General features: G+C 41.3%; 2 protein-coding genes across 21 annotated transcripts in view; one reads left to right on the top strand and one right to left on the bottom strand.

The window, feature by feature from the left end:
* Positions 1 to 216: 216 nt before the first annotated feature.
* Positions 217 to 24,430, bottom strand: part of LOC110535195 (acyl-CoA-binding domain-containing protein 5A) — a 31,726-nt gene continuing 7,512 nt past the window's right edge. The window contains exons 1-14 of one of the 4 annotated variants that reach the window (XR_005034540.1): positions 22,470 to 22,575; positions 21,955 to 22,080; positions 21,562 to 21,682; positions 15,429 to 15,501; positions 15,019 to 15,136; positions 11,634 to 11,870; positions 11,333 to 11,536; positions 8,808 to 8,896; positions 8,435 to 8,678; positions 8,144 to 8,343; positions 7,758 to 7,808; positions 5,227 to 5,326; positions 1,210 to 2,072; positions 217 to 1,152 (exon numbers count right to left, since the gene is read on the bottom strand). Coding sequence is in view for 3 of the 4 variants with exons in the window: in XM_036934732.1 (XP_036790627.1) it covers positions 1,951 to 2,072; positions 5,227 to 5,326; positions 7,758 to 7,808; positions 8,144 to 8,343; positions 8,435 to 8,678; positions 8,808 to 8,896; positions 11,333 to 11,536; positions 11,634 to 11,870; positions 15,019 to 15,136; positions 15,429 to 15,501; positions 21,562 to 21,682; positions 21,955 to 22,039 (1,644 nt within the window). In the remaining variant the exon portion in view is untranslated. The other 3 variants (XM_036934734.1, XM_036934732.1, XM_036934733.1) reach the window with 3 other exon arrangements.
* LOC110536535 (abl interactor 1) overlaps positions 23,260 to 24,430 on the top strand; it is a 113,299-nt gene continuing 112,128 nt past the window's right edge. For 3 of the 17 annotated variants that reach the window (XM_036934717.1, XM_036934714.1, XM_036934713.1), the window contains exon 1: positions 23,260 to 23,703. In XM_036934717.1, the coding sequence (XP_036790612.1) occupies positions 23,473 to 23,703 (231 nt within the window). In that variant the 5' untranslated portion in view covers positions 23,260 to 23,472. The remainder of the gene's footprint in view (positions 23,704 to 24,430) is intronic. The other 14 variants (XM_036934727.1, XM_036934726.1, XM_036934725.1 and 11 more) reach the window with 9 other exon arrangements.

Raw genomic sequence — 24,430 nt, 5'->3', positions numbered from 1 at the left:
ACCCTATTGAGCTGTTGTGGGAGCAGCTTGACCGTATGGTACGTAAGAAGTGCCCATCAAGCCAATCCAACTTGTGGGAGGTGCTTCAGGAAGCATGGGGTGAAATCTCTTCAGATTACCTCAACAAATTGACAACTAGAACGCCAAAGGTCTGCAAGGCTGTAATTGCTGCAAATGGAGGATTCTTTGACGAAAGCAAAGTTTGAAGGACACAATTATTATTTCAATTAAAAATCATTATTTATAACCTTGTCAACGTCTTGACTATATTTCCTATTCATTTTGCAACTCATTTCATGTATGTTTTCATGGAAAACAAGGACATTTCTAAGTGACCCACAAAACTTTTGAACATAAAAAATATGAACAGTCATCATCAAAAAAAGTACAATATATTTATTTGAAAAGCGTATCTCCCATCACTACTAAACGTTTTATTTCTTCTGAGGTGGTAATATTTGAGTGTTCAATTAGAGTTTCACATCTTTATTTTTCTCAGAATTTGGACCAACATTACAATTTTACGTTTGAGATGTTTTACTCAAATAAAACATTTTAGCAGACGCTCGTATCCAGAGCAATTAGGGTTAAATGCATAGCACGTCGACAGACTTTTTTTCCCCCACCTAGTCGGCTCGGGTATTTGAACCATCAACCTTCCGGTCACTAGCACAACATTCTTAAGCGCTAGGCCCCATCCCCCATGTACTATACACAGCTACATTGGTGAGGCACCTTATCATGAGTTGATGAAATTCTAAATATACACAAATCGAGTGTATAACAGCCGATTCGATATTAAAAAAATATTCTTAATCTGAACCATTCACATCCTAGCAGTAATGTACAACCTAACCAAAAACGAGACAATAAAGTCTTAATTTATTATTTCTAATATTAAATGAAAATTAACACATTTTCAGAATTTAAATGCACCTTTCCACAAATACATTATTATATATTTATACACACACTTATCTACCTAGCGTTATCGCCATATATTAGCAGCCTGAGCAACTATTATGATATATGGCGTAAGGTTTCTGTTGCAGCATGTCCATTTGCAGGACCAGTTGGATAGTTCTTATAATGCTGTAAGGGATGGGCAACTGGCGGACCCGCGACCCCCTCCCCTTTTGAAGGCCCGCTGACCTCTCCCCCCCTTTTGAAGGCCCGCGGACCTCTCCCCCCCTTTGAAGGCCCGCGGACCAATTTGACCGACAAAATAAAATGTTGGAGAGTTAGAATAGTAGAATACATAAGCTGCAATTTCGACATTCAGTTTTTGTTGTGCAATCAGCAGTCACTCAATAAGCCCAGGTCAGCTAAATGTTTTTACATTGGTCAGTTAGTTTAGCTAGTCTAGTGGCCAGCTGTCTAAACTTGTAGTAAACATGGTTAAATTACTAACTGGGGTGGGGCCCACTGATCATCAGTCATATTTAAAACGGCAACATTTTTCTGTACGCCCCATGGCAAAATATGCAGAATTGCAGGAAATTAAGTTTAAAACGTCAATTTTTTCGCTGTCAGGAGACGAACCGCTAAAAAGGGGAGTTTCGTTTTTTTTTCTTCTTCTTGGAACACACCCCCCATCAAAGTTGCCGATCCGTGCCGTAAGACGTACGGAACATTAGCAAGAAAATAAGCTATACTCAACATACACAACCAATAACTTTACCCGCCCAAGTTAAATCATCGTCATTTCTTCAGAGCAAAAAAAAAAAAGTACTAATGTAGTACAGTAGTTGTATAATATTGCATGATTTATAAAAGCTGCAGTTCAATTCATTCACATTTCTCTTTGATTTCAATTGTAGGGTTGTGAGGCTTCCCCCAACTCACTACTCAGTGGGTTGTGAGGCTTCCCCCAACTCACTACTCAGTGGGTTGTGAGGCTTCCCCCAACTCACTACTCCTAGTGCCATCTTCATAGTGCAAAAGCTAGAGTTACAGAGGTGTGGGTGGGAAAGCGGAAGGGAGGCTACGGCCGTTACCCAACCAGAGACTGTTGAGAGAGCTCTCATCGTCGCTCTGTGTCTTTGGGACGGGAGACTTTTCAGTTGATTCGTCTAAAAGTGGGGAGAAGACTCAATGTTAGAAAGCCTTTTTACGAAGTTCAAGTCATACATAGTTACATAGAGTTACATAGAGTTACATAGAGTTACATAGAGTTATCAACACAATGTGGTCTCAGAGCATTTCGTATTATTCTGTACGTAAACACTCCAGTGAGTATGATATGTTACATTTCGTATGGTACAGTGCATTCGTAAAGTATTCAGACCCCTTAACTTTTTTCACATGTTGTTATATTACAGCCTTATTCTAAAATTGATTAAATTGTTTTTTCCTTCGTCAATCTACACACAATAACCCATAATGATAAAGCAAAAACAGGTTTTTAGAAATGTTTGAAAATGTATAAAAAAAAACATACTGTAATATCACATTTACATAAGTATTCAGACCCTTTACTCAGTACTTTGTTGAAGCACCTTTGGCAGTGATTACAGCCTTAAGTCTTCTTTGGTATGATGCTACAAGCTTGGCACACCTGTATTTGGGGAGAATTTCTCCCATTCTTCTCTGCAGATCCTCTCAAACTCTGTCAGGTTGGATTGGGAGCGTTGCTGCACAGCTATTTTCAGGTCTCTCCAGAGATGTTAGATCTGGTTCAAGTCCGGGCTCTGGCTGGGTCACTCAAGGACATTGAGACTTGTCCCGAAGCCACTCCTGCGTTGTCTTGGCTGTGTGCTTAGGGTCATTGTCATGTTGGAAGGTGAACCTTTGCCCCAGTCTGAGGTCCTGAGCGCTCTGGAGAAGGTTTACATCAAGGATCTCTCTGTTTTTTGCTCCGTTCACCTTTCCCTCAATCCTGACTAGTCTCCCAGTCCCTGCCGCTGAAAAACATCCCCACAGCATGATACTGCCACCACCATGCTTCACCGTAGGGATGGTGCCAGGTTTCCTCCAGACGTGACACTTGGCATTCATCAGACCAGAGAATCTTGTTTCTCGTGGTCTGAGAGTCCTTTAGGTGCCTTTTGGCAAACTCCAATCGGGCTGTCATGTGCCTTTTACTGAGGAGTGGCTTCCGTCTGGCCACTCTACTATAAAGGCCTGATTTTTGGAGTGCTGCAGAGGTGGTTGTCCTTCTGGAAGGTTCTCCCATCTCCACAGAGGAACTATGGAGCTCTGTCAGAGTGACCATTGTGTTCTTGGTCACCTCTCTGACCAAGGTCCTTCTCCCCCGATTGCTCAGTTTGTCAGGGCAGCCAGCTATAAGAAGAGTCTTGGTGATTCCAAACTTCTTCAATTTAAGAATGTTGGAGGCCACTTTGTTCTTGGGGACCTTCAATGCTGCAGACATTTTTTTGGTACAGAAATGTTTTGGTACCCTCCCCCAGATCTGTGCCTCGACACAATCCTATCGCGGAGCTCTACTAACAATTCCGTCAACCTCATGGCTTGGTTTTTGCTCTGACATGCACTGCCAACCGTGGGACCTTATATATAGACAGGTGTGTGCCTTTCCAAATCATGTCCAATCCATTGAATGTACCACAGGTGGACTCCGATCAAGTTGTAGAAGCTAAGCTTGTAGCGCCCTACCCAAGAAGACACGAGGCTGTAATCGCTGCCAAAGGTACTTCAACAAAGTACTGAGTAAAGAGACTGAATACTTACGTAAATGTGATATTCCAGTTTTTTGTATTTTCTTTCCATAAATACATTTCTAAAAACCTGCATTTGCTTTGTCATTATGGGGTATTGTGTTTAGATTGATGAGTAGAAAAATAACTATTTAATCAATTTCAGAATAAGGCTGTAATCTAACAACATTTTGAAAAAGCCTGAATACTTCCTGAAGGTTTTGTAAATAAGGTATTCCTGTTTTTTTTTGTTTTTTTTAAACATTTGAAAACCTGTTTTCGATTTGTCATTATGGTTGTATTGTGTGTAGATGTCTGAGGATTTTTCTTTATTTAATCCATTTTAGAATAAGGCTGTAACGTGACAAAATGTGGAAAAAGGGAAGGGGTGTGAATACTTTTCAAATGCATTCATTTGTGGATGTCCATCAATCATTTCGTATGAAATGTCACGAATTGCAATTCCAAATATGTTTGCAAAACACACTGTGTTATGTATTTGCAAAACGTATAATATGTTACGAATTCCAATTTCTTGTGGCTAATGTTTGCTAGGTGGCTAGGTAGTTAACGCTAAAGTTAGCTAGCTGGCTTACGTTAGCTCAAGAGGTTAAGGTTAGCCAAACAGAGGTACCGTGACGAGATCCTGAGGCCCATTGTCGTGCCATTCATCTGCCGCCATCACCTCGTGTTTCAGCATGATAAAGCCCCATGACGCAAGGATTTTTACACAATTCCTTAAAGCTGAAAATGTCCCAGTTCTTCCATGGCCTGCATACTCACCAGACATTTCACCCAGTGAGCATGTTTGGGATGCTCTGGATCGACGTGCACGACAGTGTATTCCAGTTCCTGCCAATATCCAGCAACTTCTCACAGAGGAGTGGCACAACAGGCCACAATCAACAGCCTGATCAACTCTATGTGAAGGATATGTGTCCAGCTATATGAGGCAGATGTTGGTCACACCAGATACTGGTTTTCTGATCCACACTCCTACTTTAAAAAAAATGTGTGTTTTATTTTTAAGGTATGTGTTCAACAGATGCATATCTGTATTCCCAATCATGTGAAATCCATAGATTAATACATGTATTTAAACTGACTGATTTCCTTTATATGAACTGTAACTGTTGCACGTTGAGTTTTATATTTTTTGTTCAGTGTAGTTGCAAAGTTGCGTATTAGTTACAAAATGCTAAAATTGTCCGTGACGAGATTCGAACACGCAACCTTTCGATTGCTAGATGTTTCGTGTTATACGCCCAACCAACCACCATCTCCTTACTGTTTTTTTCCTTAAGTAACCTTTTCTCTTTTATGTAACCATACCAAATGTAACATATCATACTAATGTTAGTGTACCGGATTTACGTTTACTATGTGACGTCTAGTCCATGAGACCAGGCTGATCAACAGATTGGCATTATAGAGGGTTCAGGGGCAGAATCGTGAAAGGATGACCAATAACATCTACACCAAATATCCGTCACAATTTACTCAACAATACCATTGACTGGCAGTTATGGTAGAATATCTCCCATGTTGCTATAGAATTACCTCCTCTTACGTTGAAGATATAGGCGGATAAGCCACTGCGCCACAAATGGCCATGCCACAGCAAAGGCAACAGCGCTAGGAGACACGTCAAAAGGCCACCAGGATGGTTTCTAGAGGACAAAAATAGGATGAAAATGCATATTCTGAAAACTAGAGAAGTACATTTCCTGAAGAAGATGTAGTGTGCTTGCTAGATTGGCTAAAAGTAGTCCCAGTAGTGCTAATGAGTGCAGTACTAATGGGGGTGACTGATTACAGTTGAAAAAAGTAGGTATATGGAAAAATTGATTGATATGGCTATTGACTGATTGATTCATTGATTTGGCTATTGACTGATTAATGAATTGATTTTGGCTATCGACTGATTAATGAATTGATTTTGGCTATTGACTGATTGATTAATGAATTGATTTTGGCTATTGATTGATTGATTAATGAATTGATTTTGGCTATTGATTGATTGATTAATGAATTGATTTTGGCTATTGACTGATTGATTGAATGGATAGGGTTTGGTGTCTCTAGCTTGAACAGTTCAAGAGTTACTGTAGGTTAGTTATTTTATGCAAATATCTACAGTTATAGTTGATAAAAATTAAAAAATTAAAAATGTGAAGTTAGGATAGCCTGAATGTTTTAAAGTTGGTTTAGTAGCTTAATTGGCCAAGGAGCAGGACCATTTTGAATAGTTTCCTCTGTATTCCTATGGTTCCTCATTCAAAACCATGTTAATTTATGCACATTTTAAAAATGTTTAAATGTTTAAAAAGTAGTAATAGTATCAAAAAGCCTTTGACTAAATTGTGCCAGTCTGAATACCTCAACATTGGTTTGGTGTTGATAGCTTAAGCGGTTCAAGAGGACTTGCGCGGACACATTTTCCCCCATGTAAGTCTATGGCCATTTAATTGTCATTGAAATGCATTAGGATTTAAATGAATTTAAATATTGTTGTGGTAAAAAAAAACAACTATAGATTCTCAAAAAAAAAAAAAAAAATCTCATAGAAATCTAAGTTGGGGTCTTCTGCACATTTGAAAGTTGGTTTCGTGTTTATAGCTTATGCGGTTACAGACGTGTGGTGGTTTCTCTAATATGCAAATGTATGCTAATTTAAACTGATTTACGGATGGATAAATTACATCATCTACATATTCATGAAGTGGTTCCATCATCCTGAAGGTGTTTTGGAGTTTCTAGTCTTGAATGGTTGGAAAGCAGTGCCACTGTGAATATCTATCTACCTGTCATTGTCGCCATTGACTCTAATTGCAAACTTTTAAATAGTTACAAAAGTATTAATAGTATTAAAAAATATATAATTTGATAAGCAATCAGTCTGAACATCTCAACGTTGGTCTGGTGTTGATCGCTTGAACGGTGAAATATCAAGACTCATCTCCATTTTCGACCATTCAAAGAGTCTATGGTCATTGACTTGCATTGGGGTTAATGCAAATATGGTTGTACTACAAACAAAAAGTATAAATAGTATTATAAAATATATATATATATATATATATATATATATATATATATATATATATATATATATTTGTCAAGCAACCTGAAGACGGTCTGTCTGAACATTCTAAAGTTGGTTTAGTGTTAACGGCTCAAGCGGTGTTAATCATTAAGAGTGAGTGGAACAATACCAATACTAATTAGACTATGTAAAGAATCTAGACTTGTGCTTTCAGAAAACATGCCTAATAAATACTTCCTTCTTTATATGTCTCACAATATCCCTGAAAATAAAATTATCTGTATTCTGAATCACAATACAAAGGCCATGTTCAGTCTATGACCATGTGAACAGTCTCTGACCATGTGAACAGTCTCTGACCATGTGAACAGTCTCTGACCATGTGAACAGGCTATGACCATGTTCAGTCTATGACCATGTGAACAGTCTCTGACCATGTGAACAGTCTCTGACCATGTGAACAGTCTCTGACCATGTGAACAGTCTCTGACCATGTGAACAGTCTCTGACCATGTGAACAGTCTCTGACCATGTGATCAGTCTATGACCATGTGAACAGTCTCTGACCATGTGAACAGTCTCTGACCATGTGAACAGTCTATGACCATGTGAACAGTCTATGACAGTATGAACAGTCTATGACCATGTTCAGTCTATGACCATGTGAACAGTCTATGACCATGTGAACAGGCTATGACCATGTGAACAGGCTATGACCATGTTCAGTCTATGACCATGTGAACAGGCTATGACCATGTGAACAGGCTATGACCATGTGAACAGTCTCTGACCATGTGAACAGTCTCTGACCATGTGAACAGTCTCTGACCATGTGAACAGTCTCTGACCATGTGAACAGTCTCTGACCATGTGTTCAGTCTATGACCATGTGAACAGTCTATGACCATGTGAACAGTCTCTGACCATGTGAACAGTCTCTGACCATGTGAACAGTCTCTGACCATGTGAACAGTCTCTGACCATGTGAACAGTCTCTGACCATGTGATCTGAGTCCAACACAAACAGTGACAGACAGAAAAGCAGCGCACCATACCTTACTACCCTTATTTGCCAGGGGTGATGGTGGGTATGGTAGAGCCAACGACTAGAAAACAAAAGGGAGAAGAAAGGAACACAACAACGTACATTAAATTACTTCAACTAAATAGTTAGAGTCCATCTTAGACCAAAATCATCTTGGACCAAAATCATCTTGGACCAAAATCATCTTGGACCAAAATCATCTTGGACCAAAATCATCTTGGACCAAAATCCTTACCTTTTGAGCATAAATAAAAGGTTGTGAGAGCAATAGGTGGAAGTACCACATGACAGCATGTTTGTCACAGGGTTATTAGACACCTTTTAGCAGTAGTTACTATCTTATCAGGCTGTGTAACAGATAGTTTTAAAATGGTATGTGGGTCTCTGGTCTCTGACCTGGGATGCAGTGAGGGCCTCGAGTGTGTGCAATCTCTCCAGGACACTCTGCATGTCCTCCTGCAGTCTGGCCAGCGCCACTACGATCTGCTCATTCAGACTGCCTCCTGTTGCCCCCGCTCCACCCCATCGTTCCCCGTCCCCTCCGCTACCCTGCAAGGGCCCCTGGGCCTCCACGCCGTGCCCTGAAGACCTGGAGCCTATAAACAAATATAGAGACACAGAAGTGTGAACACTGACATATACTTCTAGACAAATAAGAACGGGCCTAAACACACACACACACCTTACCTCGTTCTCTCCTAACCAGGGAGTTATCGACCCTATCTGTATTCAGTCTCTGTCTCTGAGAGGCCCCTCCACTCGTCTCCCCATCCTCCCCGCCACACTGGATGCCCTTGGGTGGCCCCTGGGAGTCCTCAGGGGTCCCACACGGTGCCTCGGCGGGCCCTTCCTGATCGGACAGAGGGCTGTGGCTCTCCCCCTGCTCTTCCTCATCCAGCTCCAGACAGCGGTCAGTGTGTGCCTCAGAGCCCTGGACCAAACACACATACATGAGGATTTGGAAATGTTGCATGTACTGTGTGTGTACTTGCTTTGTCTGTATTCTGTGTGTGTGTGTGTGTGTGTGTGTGTAAGTGTGTGTGTGTGTGTGTACTCTTACCTCTTCCAGGCCAAACTGGTCCATAGAGTCACAGTAGACCTCGCTGTCTGAGTCACTGGCCACATGACGGGGCCAGGATACATCCAGATCTATAGGAATAGATAGCACAATGTCCCATACGGGTCAGCTTCCACACTTAGCCATAAGATGGGAACCTTCCTTCAGAGAGATGTTTGTGCTAGCAGGACCCATTAAGAAGCAACACAAATGTAACTAGTACAGAGGCCTTTGATGTTCCATTAGCATGATACAGTCAAAAGTTTGGACACATCTACTCATTCAAGGGTTTTTCTTTATTTTTTACTATTTTCTACATTGTAGAATAATAGTGACGACATCAATACTATGACATAACACAATATGGAATCATGTAGTAACCAAAAAAGTGCGCTATTATTATTATTATTATTATTATTATTATTATTATTATCTTCACTATTATTCTATTCAATGTAAAAAATAAAGAAAAAGTAGGTGTGTCCAAACTTCTGATTGGTCGTGCATGTGTTCCACATTCCAAACGTATCCTTTCTCAAGGTGATCATTGATTGGATGAGCAGAGATGGTTCGAGGTCCACTGGCCTCAGACCAGATCAGCTTTTAGGGGGATAATGTCACGACAACCCATCAGAGCAGGGGAGTCTGTGTCTGTTCCCAGGGAAGTGCAGAGTTGTTTACTCTGTGAGTAAAGCTGAGCAGCTTAATAAGATCACATGACAAAGGATCCATGAGGACAACCGCCCACTAGGGTGCTAAGTAGCCATTTTGAAACTTTTTTTTTGCCATCTAGTTAATGGACGATCTGGATTAGGCCTATATTTATTTATTTAATTTTTTAAAACCTTTATTTAACTAGGCAAGTCAGTTAAGAACAAATTCTTATTTTCAATGACGGCCTAGGAACAGTGGGTTAACTGCCTTGTTCAGGGGGCAGAACAACAGATTTGTACCTTGTCAGCTCGGGGATTTGAACTTGCAACCTTTCGGCTGCTAGCCCAACGCTCTAACCACTAAGCTACCTGCAGCCTCTACACTCTAACCACTAGGCTACCCTGCAGCCTCTACACTCTAACCACTAGGCTACCCTGCAGCCTCTACACTCTAACCACTAGGCTACCCTGCAGCCTCTACACTCTAACCACTAGGCTACCCTGCAGCCTCTACACTCTAACCACTAGGCTACCCTGCAGCCTCTACACTCTAACCACTAGGCTACCCTGCAGCCTCTACACTAACCACTAGGCTACCCTGCAGCCTCTACACTAACCACTAGGCTACCCTGCAGCCTCTACACTCTAACCACTAGGCTACTCTGTCGCCTCTACACTCTAACCACTAGGCTACCCTGCCACCTCTACACTCTAACCACTAGGCTACCCTGCAGCCTCTACACTCTAACCACTAGGCTACCCTGCAGCCTCTACACTCTAACCACTAGGCTACTCTGTCGCCTCTACACTCTAACCACTAGGCTACTCTGCCACCCCTATAACACCTGCCTCTTGTTTTAGACAGGAATGCTAATATTCAGCATACTAGATATCAATGGCAAACCTGAATTGTATCCAAATGCAAACCTCAGTTCTGTTGTAACAGACAAATCTAGGCCTGATATACACTGTAATAGGTACGTCTATGTACATTACAATCATAAAGTACTCATCGTCATGCACCTGATTGGTTGGTTTCTACCTTTTTTCTACAGTGCCTGAAATACCTATTGGTTACCGCGGGGAAATAGTTTCTACCTTTTTTCTACAGTGCCTGAAATACCTATTGGTTACCACAGGGAAATAGTTTCTACCTTTTTCTACAGTGCCTGAAATACCTATTGGTTACCACAGGGAAATAGTTTCTACCTTTTTCTACAGTGCCTGAAATACCCATTGGTTACCGCGGGGAAATAGTTTCTACCTTTTTTCTACAGTGCCTGAAATAACCATTGGTTACCGCGGGGAAATAGTTTCTACCTTTTTTCTACAGTGCCTGAAATACCCATTGGTTACCGCGGGGAAATAGTTTCTACCTTTTTTCTACAGTGCCTGAAATACCCATTGGTTACCGCGGGGAAATAGTTTCTACCTTTTTTCTACAGTGCCTGAAATACCCATTGGTTACCGCGGGGAAATAGTTTCTACCTTTTTTCTACAGTGCCTGAAATAACCATTGGTTACCGCGGGGAAATAGTTTCTACCTTTTTGTGTTTACAATAAATAGTATGTTATGCTCTTGAAAAGCATACATTTACAATCCTGTGGCCATTGGATAAAAGACTTGTTTAGCCCATGGGCATAGGGAACTCAAACCTTCAGCCATGGTAATGTGTGCACAACATTCTAACTAACAGGTGGATTACAGTCACTGTTGTCAAAGCAACGTTAATGTGCTATCCAGAGACGAGTCGGGCCACCTTTTAAGAATATTGTTCTAGTCCTAGACATTCAGTTAAATATTAAATATCCCCCCCGTGTGATGTTAATTGAGAGATAACAACTCTCTAAAGACATGGATCTGGTGGTCCTCACCTGCGTGGTGGCCGTTGACCTGGACATGAGGCTCCAGGGGCAGGGTGCTGTTCAAGAGGCGCTCCTCTGAGTCCTCATTGTTCAGCGCAGCCTTGGAGGTGTGGGTCCCATTGGAAAAGTGGCTCATCCCGTTCCTCACATTACCTTCGGACAGGGGGACTTTAGGTCTCCTGGATGAGCCCTTTTTCCTCGACTTTTCATTTGCTGAAAGACATTTTCTTAATATATTATTAAAAGATTTTTAACGGTTTCCTGTTTCTGTGTTATTGTTATTTTCTTGTCATTATGTTTGACAACATACCTTTTTTCACCTCCTTGATCTCAGCAATTTCTTCTTCTTCAACTTCATCTTCCTCATCAAACTCAAACTCCTCTTCCTCCTCCTCCCCCTGTTCCTTCACTGCCATGACTTTGGGCTTTGGAGGCTCAGCCGCCGGCCTGGGTGGCCGTGTCTCCAAAGTGCCATTCATTTCCATTGTCCTGATGATGCTCCTTGTGACACTTTTTGAAGGTGCTGACGTAATCATGGTCCCAAAACCTTCATCGTCATAGAAACAACTGTGTTACAATGATAAAAAACTCAAACTTTATGTTACTGCTAGTTTAATTTACCCAGACAAGGAGATATACCATGAGATACACTACATAACCAAAAGTATGTGGACACCTGCCGGTCAAACATCTCATTCCAAAATCATGGGCATTAATATGGAGTTGGTCCTCCCCTTGGCTGCAATAACAGCCTCCACTCTTCTGGGAAGGCTTTCCACTAGATGTTGGAAAATTGCTGCAGGGGACTTGCATCTGTTCAGCCACAAGAGCATTAGCGAGGTCGGGAAATTATGTTGGCCGATTAGGCCTGGCTTGCAGTCGGCGTTCCAATTCATCCCACTGGTGTTCGATGTGGTTGAGGTCAGGGCTCTGTGCAGGGCAATCAAGTTCTTCCACACCGGATCTCAACAAACCATTTCTGTACGGACCTTGCTTTGTCCACAGGGGTATTGTCATGGTGAAACAGGAAAGGGCCTTCCCCAAACTGTTGCCACAAAGATCGAAGCACAGAATCATCTAGAATGTAATTGTATGCTGTAGCGTTAAGATTCCCCTTCACTGGAACTAAGGGGCACGAACCATGAAAAACAGACCCAGACCATTATTCCTCCTCCACCAAACTTTACAGTGGGCACTATACATTCGGGCAGGTAGCAATCTCCTGGCGTCCGCCAAACCCAGATTTGTCCATTGGACTGCCAGAGGGTGGAGAAGCGTGATTCATCTGTTCAGAGAAGATGTTTCCACTGCTCCAGAGTCCAATGGCGGGGAGCTTTACACCACTCCAGCCGACGCTTGGTATTGGGCATGGTGATCTTACGCTTGTGTGCGGCTGCTCGGCCATGGAAACCCATTTCATGAAGCTCCCGAGATCAGTTCTTGTGCTGATGTTGCTTCCAGAGGCAGTTTGGAACTCGGTGTGAGTGTTGCAACCAAGTACAGATCAATTTTACGTGCTCAGCGGTCCCGTTCTGTGAGCCTGTGTGGCCTACCACTTCACGGCTTAGCCGTTGTTGCTCCTAGACATTTCCACTTCACAATAAAAGCACTTACAGTTGACCGGGGGCAGTTCTTGCAGGGCAGAAATGTTATGAACTGACTTGTTGGAAAGGTGGCTTCCTACAGTATGACGGTGCCAAGATGAAAGTCACTGAGCTCTTATTTAAGGCCATTCTACAGCCAATGTTTGTCTATGGAGATTGCATGACTGTGTGCTCAATTTTATTTACCTGTCAGCCGTGGGTGTGGCTATATCCGAATCCACTAATTTGAAGGGGTGTCCACATACTTTTGTATACAGCGCATTTGGAAAGTAGTCAGATCCCTTGACTTTTTCCACATTTTGTTAGGTTTCAGCCTTATTCTAAAATGGATTCAATTGTTTTTTTCCCCTCATCAATCTACACACAATAACCCATAATGGAGAAGCAAAAACAGTATTTAGACATTTTTGCAAATGTATTAAAAATAAAACAGTAATATATAATTTACATACGTATTCAGACCATTTACTCAATACTTTGTTAAAAGTATCCGAGTCTTCTTGTATATGACACTACAAGCTTGACACACCTGTATTTGGGGAGTTTCTCCCATTCCTTCTCTGCATATCCTCTCAATCTCTGTCAGGTTGGATGGGAAGCGTCACTGCACAGCTATTTTCAGGTCTCTCCAGAAATGTTCGATTGGGGTCAAGTCTGGGCTCTGACTGGGCCACTCAAGGACATTCAGAGACTTGTCCCGAAGGTACTCCTGTCTTGTCTTGGCTGTGTACTTAGGGTCGTTGTCCTGTTTGAAGGTGAACCTTCGCCCCAGTCTGAGGTCCTGAGAGCTCTGGAGCAGGTTTTCATCAAGGATCTCTCTGTACTTTGCTTCGTTCATCCCTTTCCCTCGATCCACTATTCTCCCAGTCCCTGCCGCTGAAAAACATCCCCACAGCATGATGCTGCCACCACCATGATTCCCTGTAGGGTTGGTGCCAGGTTTTCTCCAGATGTGGCACTTGGCATTCAGGCCAAAGAGTTCAATCTTGGTTTCATCAGACCGGAGAATATTGTTTCTCATGGTCTGAGAGTCCTTTAGGTGCCTTTTAACAAACTCCAAGTGGGCTGTCATGTGCCTTTTACTGAGGAGTGGCTTCTGTGTCGCCACTCTACCATAAAGGCCTGATTTGTGGAGTGCTGCAGAGATGGTTGTCCTTCTGGAAGGTTCTCCCATCTCCACAGAGGAACTCTGGAGCTCCTTCAGAGTGACCATCGGGTCCCTGACCAAGGCCCTTCTCCTATTGCTCAGTTTGGCCGGGCGGCCAGCTCTAGGAAGAGTCTTGGTGGTTCCAAACTTCTTCCTTTTAAGAATGATGGAGGCTACTGTGTTCTTGGGGACCTTCAACGCTGGAGAAACTATTTGGTATCCTTTCCCAATCATGCTTTCCAAATCATGTCCAATCAATTGAATTTACTACAAGTGAACTCCAATCAAGTTGTAAAAAAATCTCAAGGATGATAAATGGAAACAGGATGCACCTTAGCTCAATTTAGAGTCTCATAGCAAAGGGCCTGAATACTTTTGTAAATACATACATTTGCAAAAATGTCTAAAAAGCTGTTTTCGCTTTGTCATTGTGGGGTATTGTGATGTCATTACGGGGTATTGTGATGTCATTATGGGGTATTGTGATGTCATTATGGGGTATTGTGATGTCATTATGGGGTATTGTGTGTAGATTGATGAGGACATGTTTGTTTTTGATCCATTTTACAATAAGGCTGTAACGTAACAACATGGGGAAAAAGGACTGAGTACTTTCAGAATGCACTGTATATTGAATACCGGGAGACATACCGGGAGACATACCGGGAGATAAGTTCTAATTTAACCAAACTATGAGATATAAAGCTCAAATACAAATAAAAAATGAAAACCTATTTATACTAAACTACAACATCAGACATAACTAAAATGATCCGGGAATTGTGGGTAAATACACATCTATAGACTTGCCTTGAAGTTGCCGCGCAAATTTTGTCAAACGGGCTGAGTACATGATAGAAATGTATAAGTTAAAATGGAAGACATGCCAAATAAAATTCAAATCAAATTAATATAAATTCAAATGAAAAAGGTAGTGACAGTACCTGCAGACAGGTCGGAAACCTGATTTATGTGTTTCTTCTCTTGCACCTGCTCATAGAAGGGGCCCAACACCAGCAGCAGCTGCTCTACCTCAGTAGTACAGGGCATGCCCTCAAGGATCTGTTGTTTACACACAACACGACAACAAAAACATTTAGTGCCCTCTGACGACCACTGACATCCGGGCCATCCTGTCTGAACGTCACTTAGACAGATTTTCATCAACAAAATGATCCACCTCTGGGTTGGGAGTCAATTCCTTTTTTAACTTAATTGAACTCGGGATATTTCAATTATAAAGAATAGAATTCCCCTTGCTTCCTGGACTAATCAATAATCAATAATCAATAATGTACCGCCAATGCTGACTTCTGCATTGAACCTTCATATCCATTCAAGACAAAACACTTACCAGCTTCAATTCATCAACATAAGCAATCATTGCCTCTTCCTTGGGCATTTCTCCCAGATCATTCCATGCATCCCTAAATAGACAGAACAAGATGTTTGAAATAACACCTACAGTGCCTTGCGAAAGTATTCGGCCCCCTTGAACTTTGCGACCTTTTGCCACATTTCAGGCTTCAAACATAAAGATATAAAACTGTATTTTTTTTGTGAAGAATCAACAACAAGTGGGACACAATCATGAAGTGGAACGACATTTATTGGATATTTCAAACTTTTTTAACAAATCAAAACTGAAAAATTGGGCGTGCAAAATTATTCAGCCCCCTTAAGTTAATACTTTGTAGCGCCACCTTTTGCTGCGATTACAGCTGTAAGTCGCTTGGGGTATGTCTCTATCAGTTTTGCACATCGAGAGACTGAAATGTTTTCCCATTCCTTCTTGCAAAACAGCTCGAGCTCAGTGAGGTTGGATGGAGAGCATTTGTGAACAGCAGTTTTCAGTTCTTTCCACAGATTCTCGATTGGATTCAGGTCTGGACTTTGACTTGGCCATTCTAACACCTGGATATGTTTATTATTGAACCATTCCATTGTAGATTTTGCTTTATGTTTTGGATCATTGTCTTGTTGGAAGACAAATCTCCGTCCCAGTCTCAGGTCTTTTGCAGACTCCATCAGGTTTTCTTCCAGAATGGTCCTGTATTTGGCTCCATCCATCTTCCCATCAATTTTAACCATCTTCCCTGTCCCTGCTAAAGAAAAGCAGGCCCAAACCATGATGCTGCCACCACCATGTTTGACAGTGGGGATGGTGTGTTCAGCTGTGTTGCTTTTACGCCAAACATAACGTTTTGCATTGTTGCCAAAAAGTTCAATTTTGGTTTAATCTGACCAGAGCACCTTCTTCCACATGTTTGGTGTGTCTCCCAGGTGGCTTGTGGCAAACTTTAAACAACACTTTTTATGGATATCTTTAAGAAATGGCTTTCTTCTTGCCACTCTTCCATAAAGGCCAGATTTGTGCAATATACGACTGATTGTTGTCCTATGGACAGAGTCTCCCACCTCAGCTGTAGATCTCTGCAGTTCATCCAGAGTGATCATGGGCCTCTTGGCTGCATCTCTGATCAGTCTTCTCCTTGTATGAGCTGAAAGTTTAGAGGGACGGCCAGGTCTTGGTAGATTTGCAGTGGTCTGATACTCCTTCCATTTCAATATTGTCGCTTGCACAGTGCTCCTTGGGATGTTTAAAGCTTGGGAAATCTTTTTGTATCCAAATCCGGCTTTAAACTTCTTCACAACAGTATCTCGGACCTGCCTGGTGTGTTCCTTGTTCTTCATGATGCTCTCTGCTCTTTTAAACGGACCTCTGAGACTATCACAGTGCAGGTGCATTTATACGGAGACTTGATTACACACAGGTGGATTGTATTTATCATCATTAGTCATTTAGGTCAACATTGGATCATTCAGAGATCCTCACTGAACTTCTGGAGAGAGTTTGCTGCACTGAAAGTAAAGGGGCTGAATAATTTTGCACGCCCAATTTTTCAGTTTTGGATTTGTTAAAAAAGTTTGAAATATCCAATAAATGTCGTTCCACTTCATGATTGTGTCCCACTTGTTGTTGATTCTTCACAAAAATAATACAGTTTTATATCTTTATGTTTGAAGCCTGAAATGTGGCAAAAGGTCGCAAAGTTCAAGGGGGCCGAATACTTTCGCAAGGCACTGTACATTGACAGTTTCCTACCTAGAGTTTAATACCCCTTCAAGTGATAACACAGGTTAACAGAATATATACTGTATTCTATACTATCTACTGTATCTTAGCCTATGCCACTCTGTCATTGCTCATCCATATATTTATATATTCTTATTTCCATTCCTTTACCTATATTTGTGTCTATTAGGTAGTTGTTGTGGAATTGTTAGATTACATGTTAGATATTGCTGCACTGTCGGAACTAGAAGCACAAGCATTTCGCTACACTCGCATTAACATCTGCTAACCATGTGTATGTGACCAATAACATCTGCTAGCCATGTGACCAATAACATCTGTTAGCCATGTGTATGTGACCAATAACATCTGCTAACCATGTGACCAATAACATCTGCTAACCATGTGTATGTGACCAATAACATCTGCTAACCATGTGACCAATAACATCTGCTAACCATGTGACCAATAACATCTGCCAACCATGTGACCAATAACATCTGCCAACCATGTGACCAATAACATCTGCCAGCCATGTGACCAATAACATCTGCTAGCCATGTGTATGTGACCAATAACATCTGCTAACCATGTGACCAACAGCATCTGCTAACCATGTGACCAATAGCATCTGCTAACCATGTGACCAATAGCATCTGCTAACCATGTGACCAATAGCATCTGCTAACCATGTGACCAATAACATCTGCCAACCATGTGACCAATAACATCTGCTAGCCATGTGACCAATAACATCTGCTAGCCATGTGTATGTGACCAATAGCATCTGCTAACCATGTGACCAATAGCATCTGCTAACCATGTGACCAATAGCATCTGCTAACCATGTGACCAATAGCATCTGCTAACCATGTGACCAATAGCATCTGCTAACCATGTGACCAATAGCATCTGCTAACCATGTGACCAATAGCATCTGCTAACCATGTGACCAATAGCATCTGCTAACCATGTGACCAATAACATCTGCCAACCATGTGACCAATAACATCTGCCAACCATGTGACCACTAACATCTGCCAACCATGTGACCAATAACATCTGCCAACCATGTGACCAATAACATCTGCTAACCATGTGTATGTGACCAATAACATCTGCTAGCCATGTGACCAATAACATCTGCTAACCATGTGACCAATAACATCTGCTAACCATGTGACCAATAACATCTGCTAACCATGTGACCAATAACATCTGCTAAACATGTGACCAATAACATCTGCTAACCATGTGTATGTGACCAATAACATCTGCTAGCCATGTGACCAATAACATCTGCTAACCATGTGACCAATAACATCTGCTAACCATGTGACCAATAACATCTGCTAAACATGTGACCAATAACATCTGCTAACCATGTGACCAATAACATCTGCTAACCATGTGACCAATAACATCTGCTAACCATGTGACCAATAACATCTGCTAACCATGTGACCAATAACATCTGCTAGCCATGTGTATGTGACCAATAACATCTGCTAACCATGTGACCAATAACATCTGCTAACCATGTGTATGTGACCAACAGCATCTGCTAACCATGTGACCAACAGCATCTGCTAACCATGTGACCAATAGCATCTGCTAGCCATGTGACCAATAGCATCTGCTAACCATGTGACCAATAGCATCTGCTAACCATGTGACCAATAGCATCTGCTAACCATGTGACCAATAGCATCTGCTAACCATGTGACCAATAACATCTGCCAACCATGTGACCAATAACATCTGCCAACCATGTGACCAATAACATCTGCCAACCATGTGACCAATAACATCTGCTAACCATGTGACCAATAACATCTGCTAACCATGTGACCAATAACATCTGCTAACCATGTGACCAATAGCATCTGCTAACCATGTGACCAATAGCATCTGCTAACCATGTGACCAATAGCATCTGCTAACCATGTGACCAATAGCATCTGCTAACCATGTGACCAATAGCATCTGCTAACCATGTGACCAATAGCATCTGCTAACCATGTGACCAATAGCATCTGCTAACCATGTGACCAATAGCATCTGCCAACCATGTGACCAATAACATCTGCTAGCCATGTGTATGTGACCAATAACATCTGCTAACCATGTGACCAATAACATCTGCTAACCATGTGACCAATAACATCTGCTAACCATGTGTATGTGACCAATAACATCTGCTAACCATGTGACCAACAGCATCTGCTAACCATGTGACCAATAGCATCTGCTAACCATGTGACCAATAGCATCTGCTAACCATGTGACCAATAGCATCTGCTAACCATGTGACCAATAGCATCAGCTAACCATGTGACCAATAACATCTGCTAACCATGTGACCAATAACATCTGCTAACCATGTGACCAATAACATCTGCTAAACATGTGACCAATAACATCTGCTAACCATGTGACCAATAACATCTGCTAACCATGTGTATGTGACCAATAACAGACGCTTATTAACCTAAAGCAGCAGCTGGCCTGCCAACTCTACAAGTAAGGCTCAGTAAAGAAATAACAGTCTACAAGTATAATAGTTAAACCGATTTATAAACAGCTGCAGTGTCATCTCTAAAAGAGGATTCCCTCAGTGGTGAGATCTTCTATATAAATACATAAATAAATACATAAACAAACAAGTAAAAACACAGTCAACTGCCGCCAAGTGTGTAAAAGGTGACATGACATATCATGCCTCTTCAGCGCAACGAGTCCAGAGTTTATCAGACAAAATGTGGCAATAGGAAAGTTGACTGCAAGGACTTACAGTACAGACAAACCTCTGTCGTCGTTAGAAGACCCTATTTGAATCCTACTGGTCTGTTTGCATTACCATGTGACTTTGCCCCTATTTGAATCCTACTGGTCGGTTTGCATTACCATGTGACTTAGATCCTATTTGAATCCTACTGGTCGGTTTGCATTACCATGTGACTTAGATCCTATTTGAATCCTACTGGTCGGTTTGCATGACCATGTGACTTAGATCCTATTTGAATCCTACTGGTCGGTTTGCATTACCATGTGACTTAGATCCTATTTGAATCCTACTGGTCGGTTTGCATTACCATGTGACTTAGATCCTATTTGAATCCTACTGGTCTGTTTGCATTACCATGTGACTTAGATCATATTTGAATCCTACTGGTCTGTTTGCATTACCATGTGACTTAGATCCTATTTGAATCCTACTGGTCTGTTTGCATTACCATGTGACTTAGATCCTATTTGAATCCTACTGGTCTGTTTGCATTACCGTGTGACTTAGATCCTATTTGAATCCTACTGGTCTGTTTGCATTAGCGTGTGACTTAGATCCTATTTGAATCCTACTGGTCTGTTTGCATTACCGTGTGACTTAGATCCTATTTGAATCCTACTGGTCTGTTTGCATTACCATGTGACTTAGATCCTATTTGAATCCTACTGGTCTGTTTGCATTACCATGTGACTTAGATCCTATTTGAATCCTACTGGTCTGTTTGCATTAGCGTGTGACTTAGATCCTATTTGAATCCTACTGGTCTGTTTGCATTAGCGTGTGACTTAGATCCTATTTGAATCCTACTGGTCTGTTTGCATTAGCGTGTGACTTAGATCCTATTTGAATCCTACTGGTCTGTTTGCATTAGCGTGTGACTTAGATCCTATTTGAATCCTACTGGTCTGTTTGCATTACTGTGTGACTTAGATCCTATTTGAATCCTACTGGTCTGTTTGCATTACCGTGTGACTTAGATCCTATTTGAATCCTACTGGTCTGTTTGCATTAGCGTGTGACTTAGATCCTATTTGAATCCTACTGGTCTGTTTGCATTACCATGTGATTTAGATCCTATTTGAATCCTACTGGTCTGTTTGCATTACCATGTGACTTAGATCCTATTTGAATCCTACTGGTCTGTTTGCATTACCATGTGACTTAGATCCTATTTGAATCCTACTGGTCTGTTTGCATTAGCGTGTGACTTAGATCCTATTTGAATCCTACTGGTCTGTTTGCATTACCATGTGACTTAGATCCTATTTGAATCCTACTGGTCTGTTTGCATTACCGTGTGACTTAGATCCTATTTGAATCCTACTGGTCTGTTTGCATTACCATGTGACTCAGATCCTATTTGAATCCTACTGGTCGGTTTGCATTACCATTTGACTTCGATCCTATTTGAATCCTACTGGTCGGTTTGCATTACCATGTGACTTAGATCCTATTTGAATCCTACTGGTCGGTTTGCATTACCATGTGACTTAGATCCTATTTGAATCCTACTGGTCGGTTTGCATTACCATGTGACTTAGATCCTATTTGAATCCTACTGGTCGGTTTGCATTACCATTTGACTTTGCCCCTATTTGAATCCTACTGGTCGGTTTGCATTACCATTTGACTTTGCCCATGGGGTCCCAGAAACCAGGTCTGGGTGTGTTGCAGGGTCCTAGTGTGGACTGTTTGTAGTAACTGTAAAACTTGAGCATCATGTCATTGGAGGGCTGAAAAGAACCTGAAATGAGGATGAGGAGTGTCAATGAGAGGAATGATAACTCAAACAGACTGGTACCCAGGCTAAGAATATACAACTTTGCAGTAAAAACACTGTCTTAGTATTTGAAAGGCTTTTTTGGGGGGGGAAACTCTTTAGGTTTTAACACAATGAATATAATTGTGATATTATTCAGGTGTATAAATATACCTACTCCCATAGAGCTTTGGAAAGTAGGTTAACAATAATTGGCTTTAGGCTACAATGTTGCATTTAGCCTTCATAGCCCTTACCGTCTGGAGGCAAGCTCTGTATCACTTTGACAGCGGCATCAAATCTCCGCTCGTGCAATGGTTTTCCATCCTCAATCTCCATCATGACACCAAAAGTGTGAATTACGCTCGCGAACTCTTCAAAACCTAGGGATAATCATTAAAGTGGTCAGACAGGAATGTACAACATGAGAGTTGAGTATGGGTTGCAGAAATTATGTTGTGGCTAAAGCTAGGTCATACGCCCACAATAACATTGGTCAAATGATATGAAAACCGTTCACAATAACATAAAAGTACTTCAAATATAGATATATAAGTACTATAGGTGACTATTTGACAACAACCCCATAGCAGATAAGCTAAACCAAAACCACTAGTTAAGGTTATGTCGTCTGTGAATTTTAGAGCACTCAATGCAACAGAGACTAAACAAATGGTTTAAAAACATGCTAATAATGTATCTTTCCAATGAACACAACAAAATATATATTTCACTCGGTAAATAAGCTCAGTAGGACATGTTTGTCATTCACCATTTAACGATCTACCTGTTTGAGACTACGACCTCTCTGTACTTAACGACAGAAGTGACAGGCACAATACAGAGGTGACAGGCACTGCATGCTATGGGAGTTGTAGTTTTCTACTGCCAGGATGGAGATAAATATGTTCTTTATTATGACGTCAAAATCCCTACAAGCTCCACAATGCACCAGCCTCAGCTTACGGGATATGTAGTTCTAAATACAGTCTAAAACAAATGCAGTGTAAAATAATGTAGCCATCACAATGCTATGTGTTGTTGGCCACAATAAGAAATGTCGCATGGGCATGAAAAAAATCCTCACGCGTTGATGTTTTGTATAAAACGTGAGGATTTTTGTTTCGATCTGAAGCCCAGACAATGATACATTGTAGCACTACGTATCCCAGCATTCTACACGGTGATCCATGTTTCGGTCAGAGGAAGGGGAGAGGCGAGAGGGATAAATGGTCTACTAGTTACCACAGCCACAAAGTCATAAACCCCGCCTGTGTCTACAATGTATCTTCTTAAAGTGTCATTTTAAGCTCACCCCTAACCTTAACCACACTGATTACTTTATTTCTTACCCTAACCTTACATTTAGACGAGAAATGTATATTTTTGTTTTTAATACATTTTAAGATATAGCCAATTTCGACGTTGTGACTGGGGTAATCAGTGACAATCTGGAGAACTTCTCCAGCAGCTGGGTTTTTTTTGCTCCCTGCGCCGACGTGAAAGCGAGGCTAGGGGTCTATTCATTAATCAGATTCCGTTGAAAAACGTTTCGTCTGTTGCAAAACGTTTTTCAACTGAAACCGTTTAGGCCTTATCCAAGCGGAAAACGTTTCGGAACGAAAACGAGAGTTTATATTGATCAAACTCAGGTTTCCTCCCCGTTTCGTTCTATTCGGTATGCTTGCTTCCATTTGGTTCCTAGAGTAAACGGTAAACTGTTTCTGCAACAGACGAAACGTTTTGCAACGGAATCTGACTAATGAATATACCCCATGAATCCCACAATACCAGGCGAAGGAGTTTCTTTCTTTTTTTCCCGTGGCAGAGCTGGTTGTTTCAAACCTCAGTCAAAGCGAAAGCGAAGTCGCTATGCGGGGAGATGTAAGATGGCAGAGCTGCAAATGTTGTTAGAGGAAGAAATTCCAGCCGGCAAAAGAGCTCTTGTAGAGAGTTACCAGAATCTCACACAAGTAGCAGACTACTGTGAAAACAATTATGTTCAGGTAAGCACAAAAAAAATGGAGTGATTTTTACTCAACATTGTTATCTCTGAATCATTGTCGTTTGAACTGGTGTGAAACTGGGAAGAGGAAATGTAGATAAAGACATTGAAATGATCACAATGAATGACTACAGTACTAGATCGCAGAGATTACACCTCCATTGAGAGTCTTTGTCCATTTCAGTGTGTAGTTTCACCGCACTGGTCACGTTGGACACGGTCTTGCCCATCCATTGCATTGTTGTATTGGTCCCTTGGTCAAATTTTGTTAGTTTACACAGAGGGTGTGTCTAAGTACTAACTTCTGCTGTTTATCTTCGTTTAATAAATTTAAAAAAAACAATGTAGCAAACTATGACGCTGTTGAAAAATGTCAGTGAAACGTGATGTACTAGACATATTTAATCTGATCGTTACAAAGTAGAGTAGCAGTTGTGCTCTCGGTAACACTGGCCTTGCTTAATTAATTACTCTCTCTCACAGACACCAAGACAGCTGGACATTTTACTTCCATTTATTTATTTAATTACACCTATTTTATTAGGATTTTCTGTGATATATTTGCACTAGGTATGAGGACTATGATATTGTAAGCAATTTCAAACGTAATATACATTTCAAGGCATTTATAATGAGCTTATTGCTGTTTGAATATCAGACGTTCAGAGCTTGTTTTTCAGCGAATGCTTCTGCAAATTTTCCCCATATGATTGTGTTATCCTTTAACT

This window comes from Oncorhynchus mykiss, chromosome 11, assembly GCF_013265735.2.
Source record: "Oncorhynchus mykiss isolate Arlee chromosome 11, USDA_OmykA_1.1, whole genome shotgun sequence".
Lineage (NCBI taxonomy): Eukaryota > Metazoa > Chordata > Actinopteri > Salmoniformes > Salmonidae > Oncorhynchus > Oncorhynchus mykiss.
The sequence above is the reverse complement of the archived record's forward strand: the minus strand, read 5'-3'. Positions and strand labels throughout refer to the sequence as shown.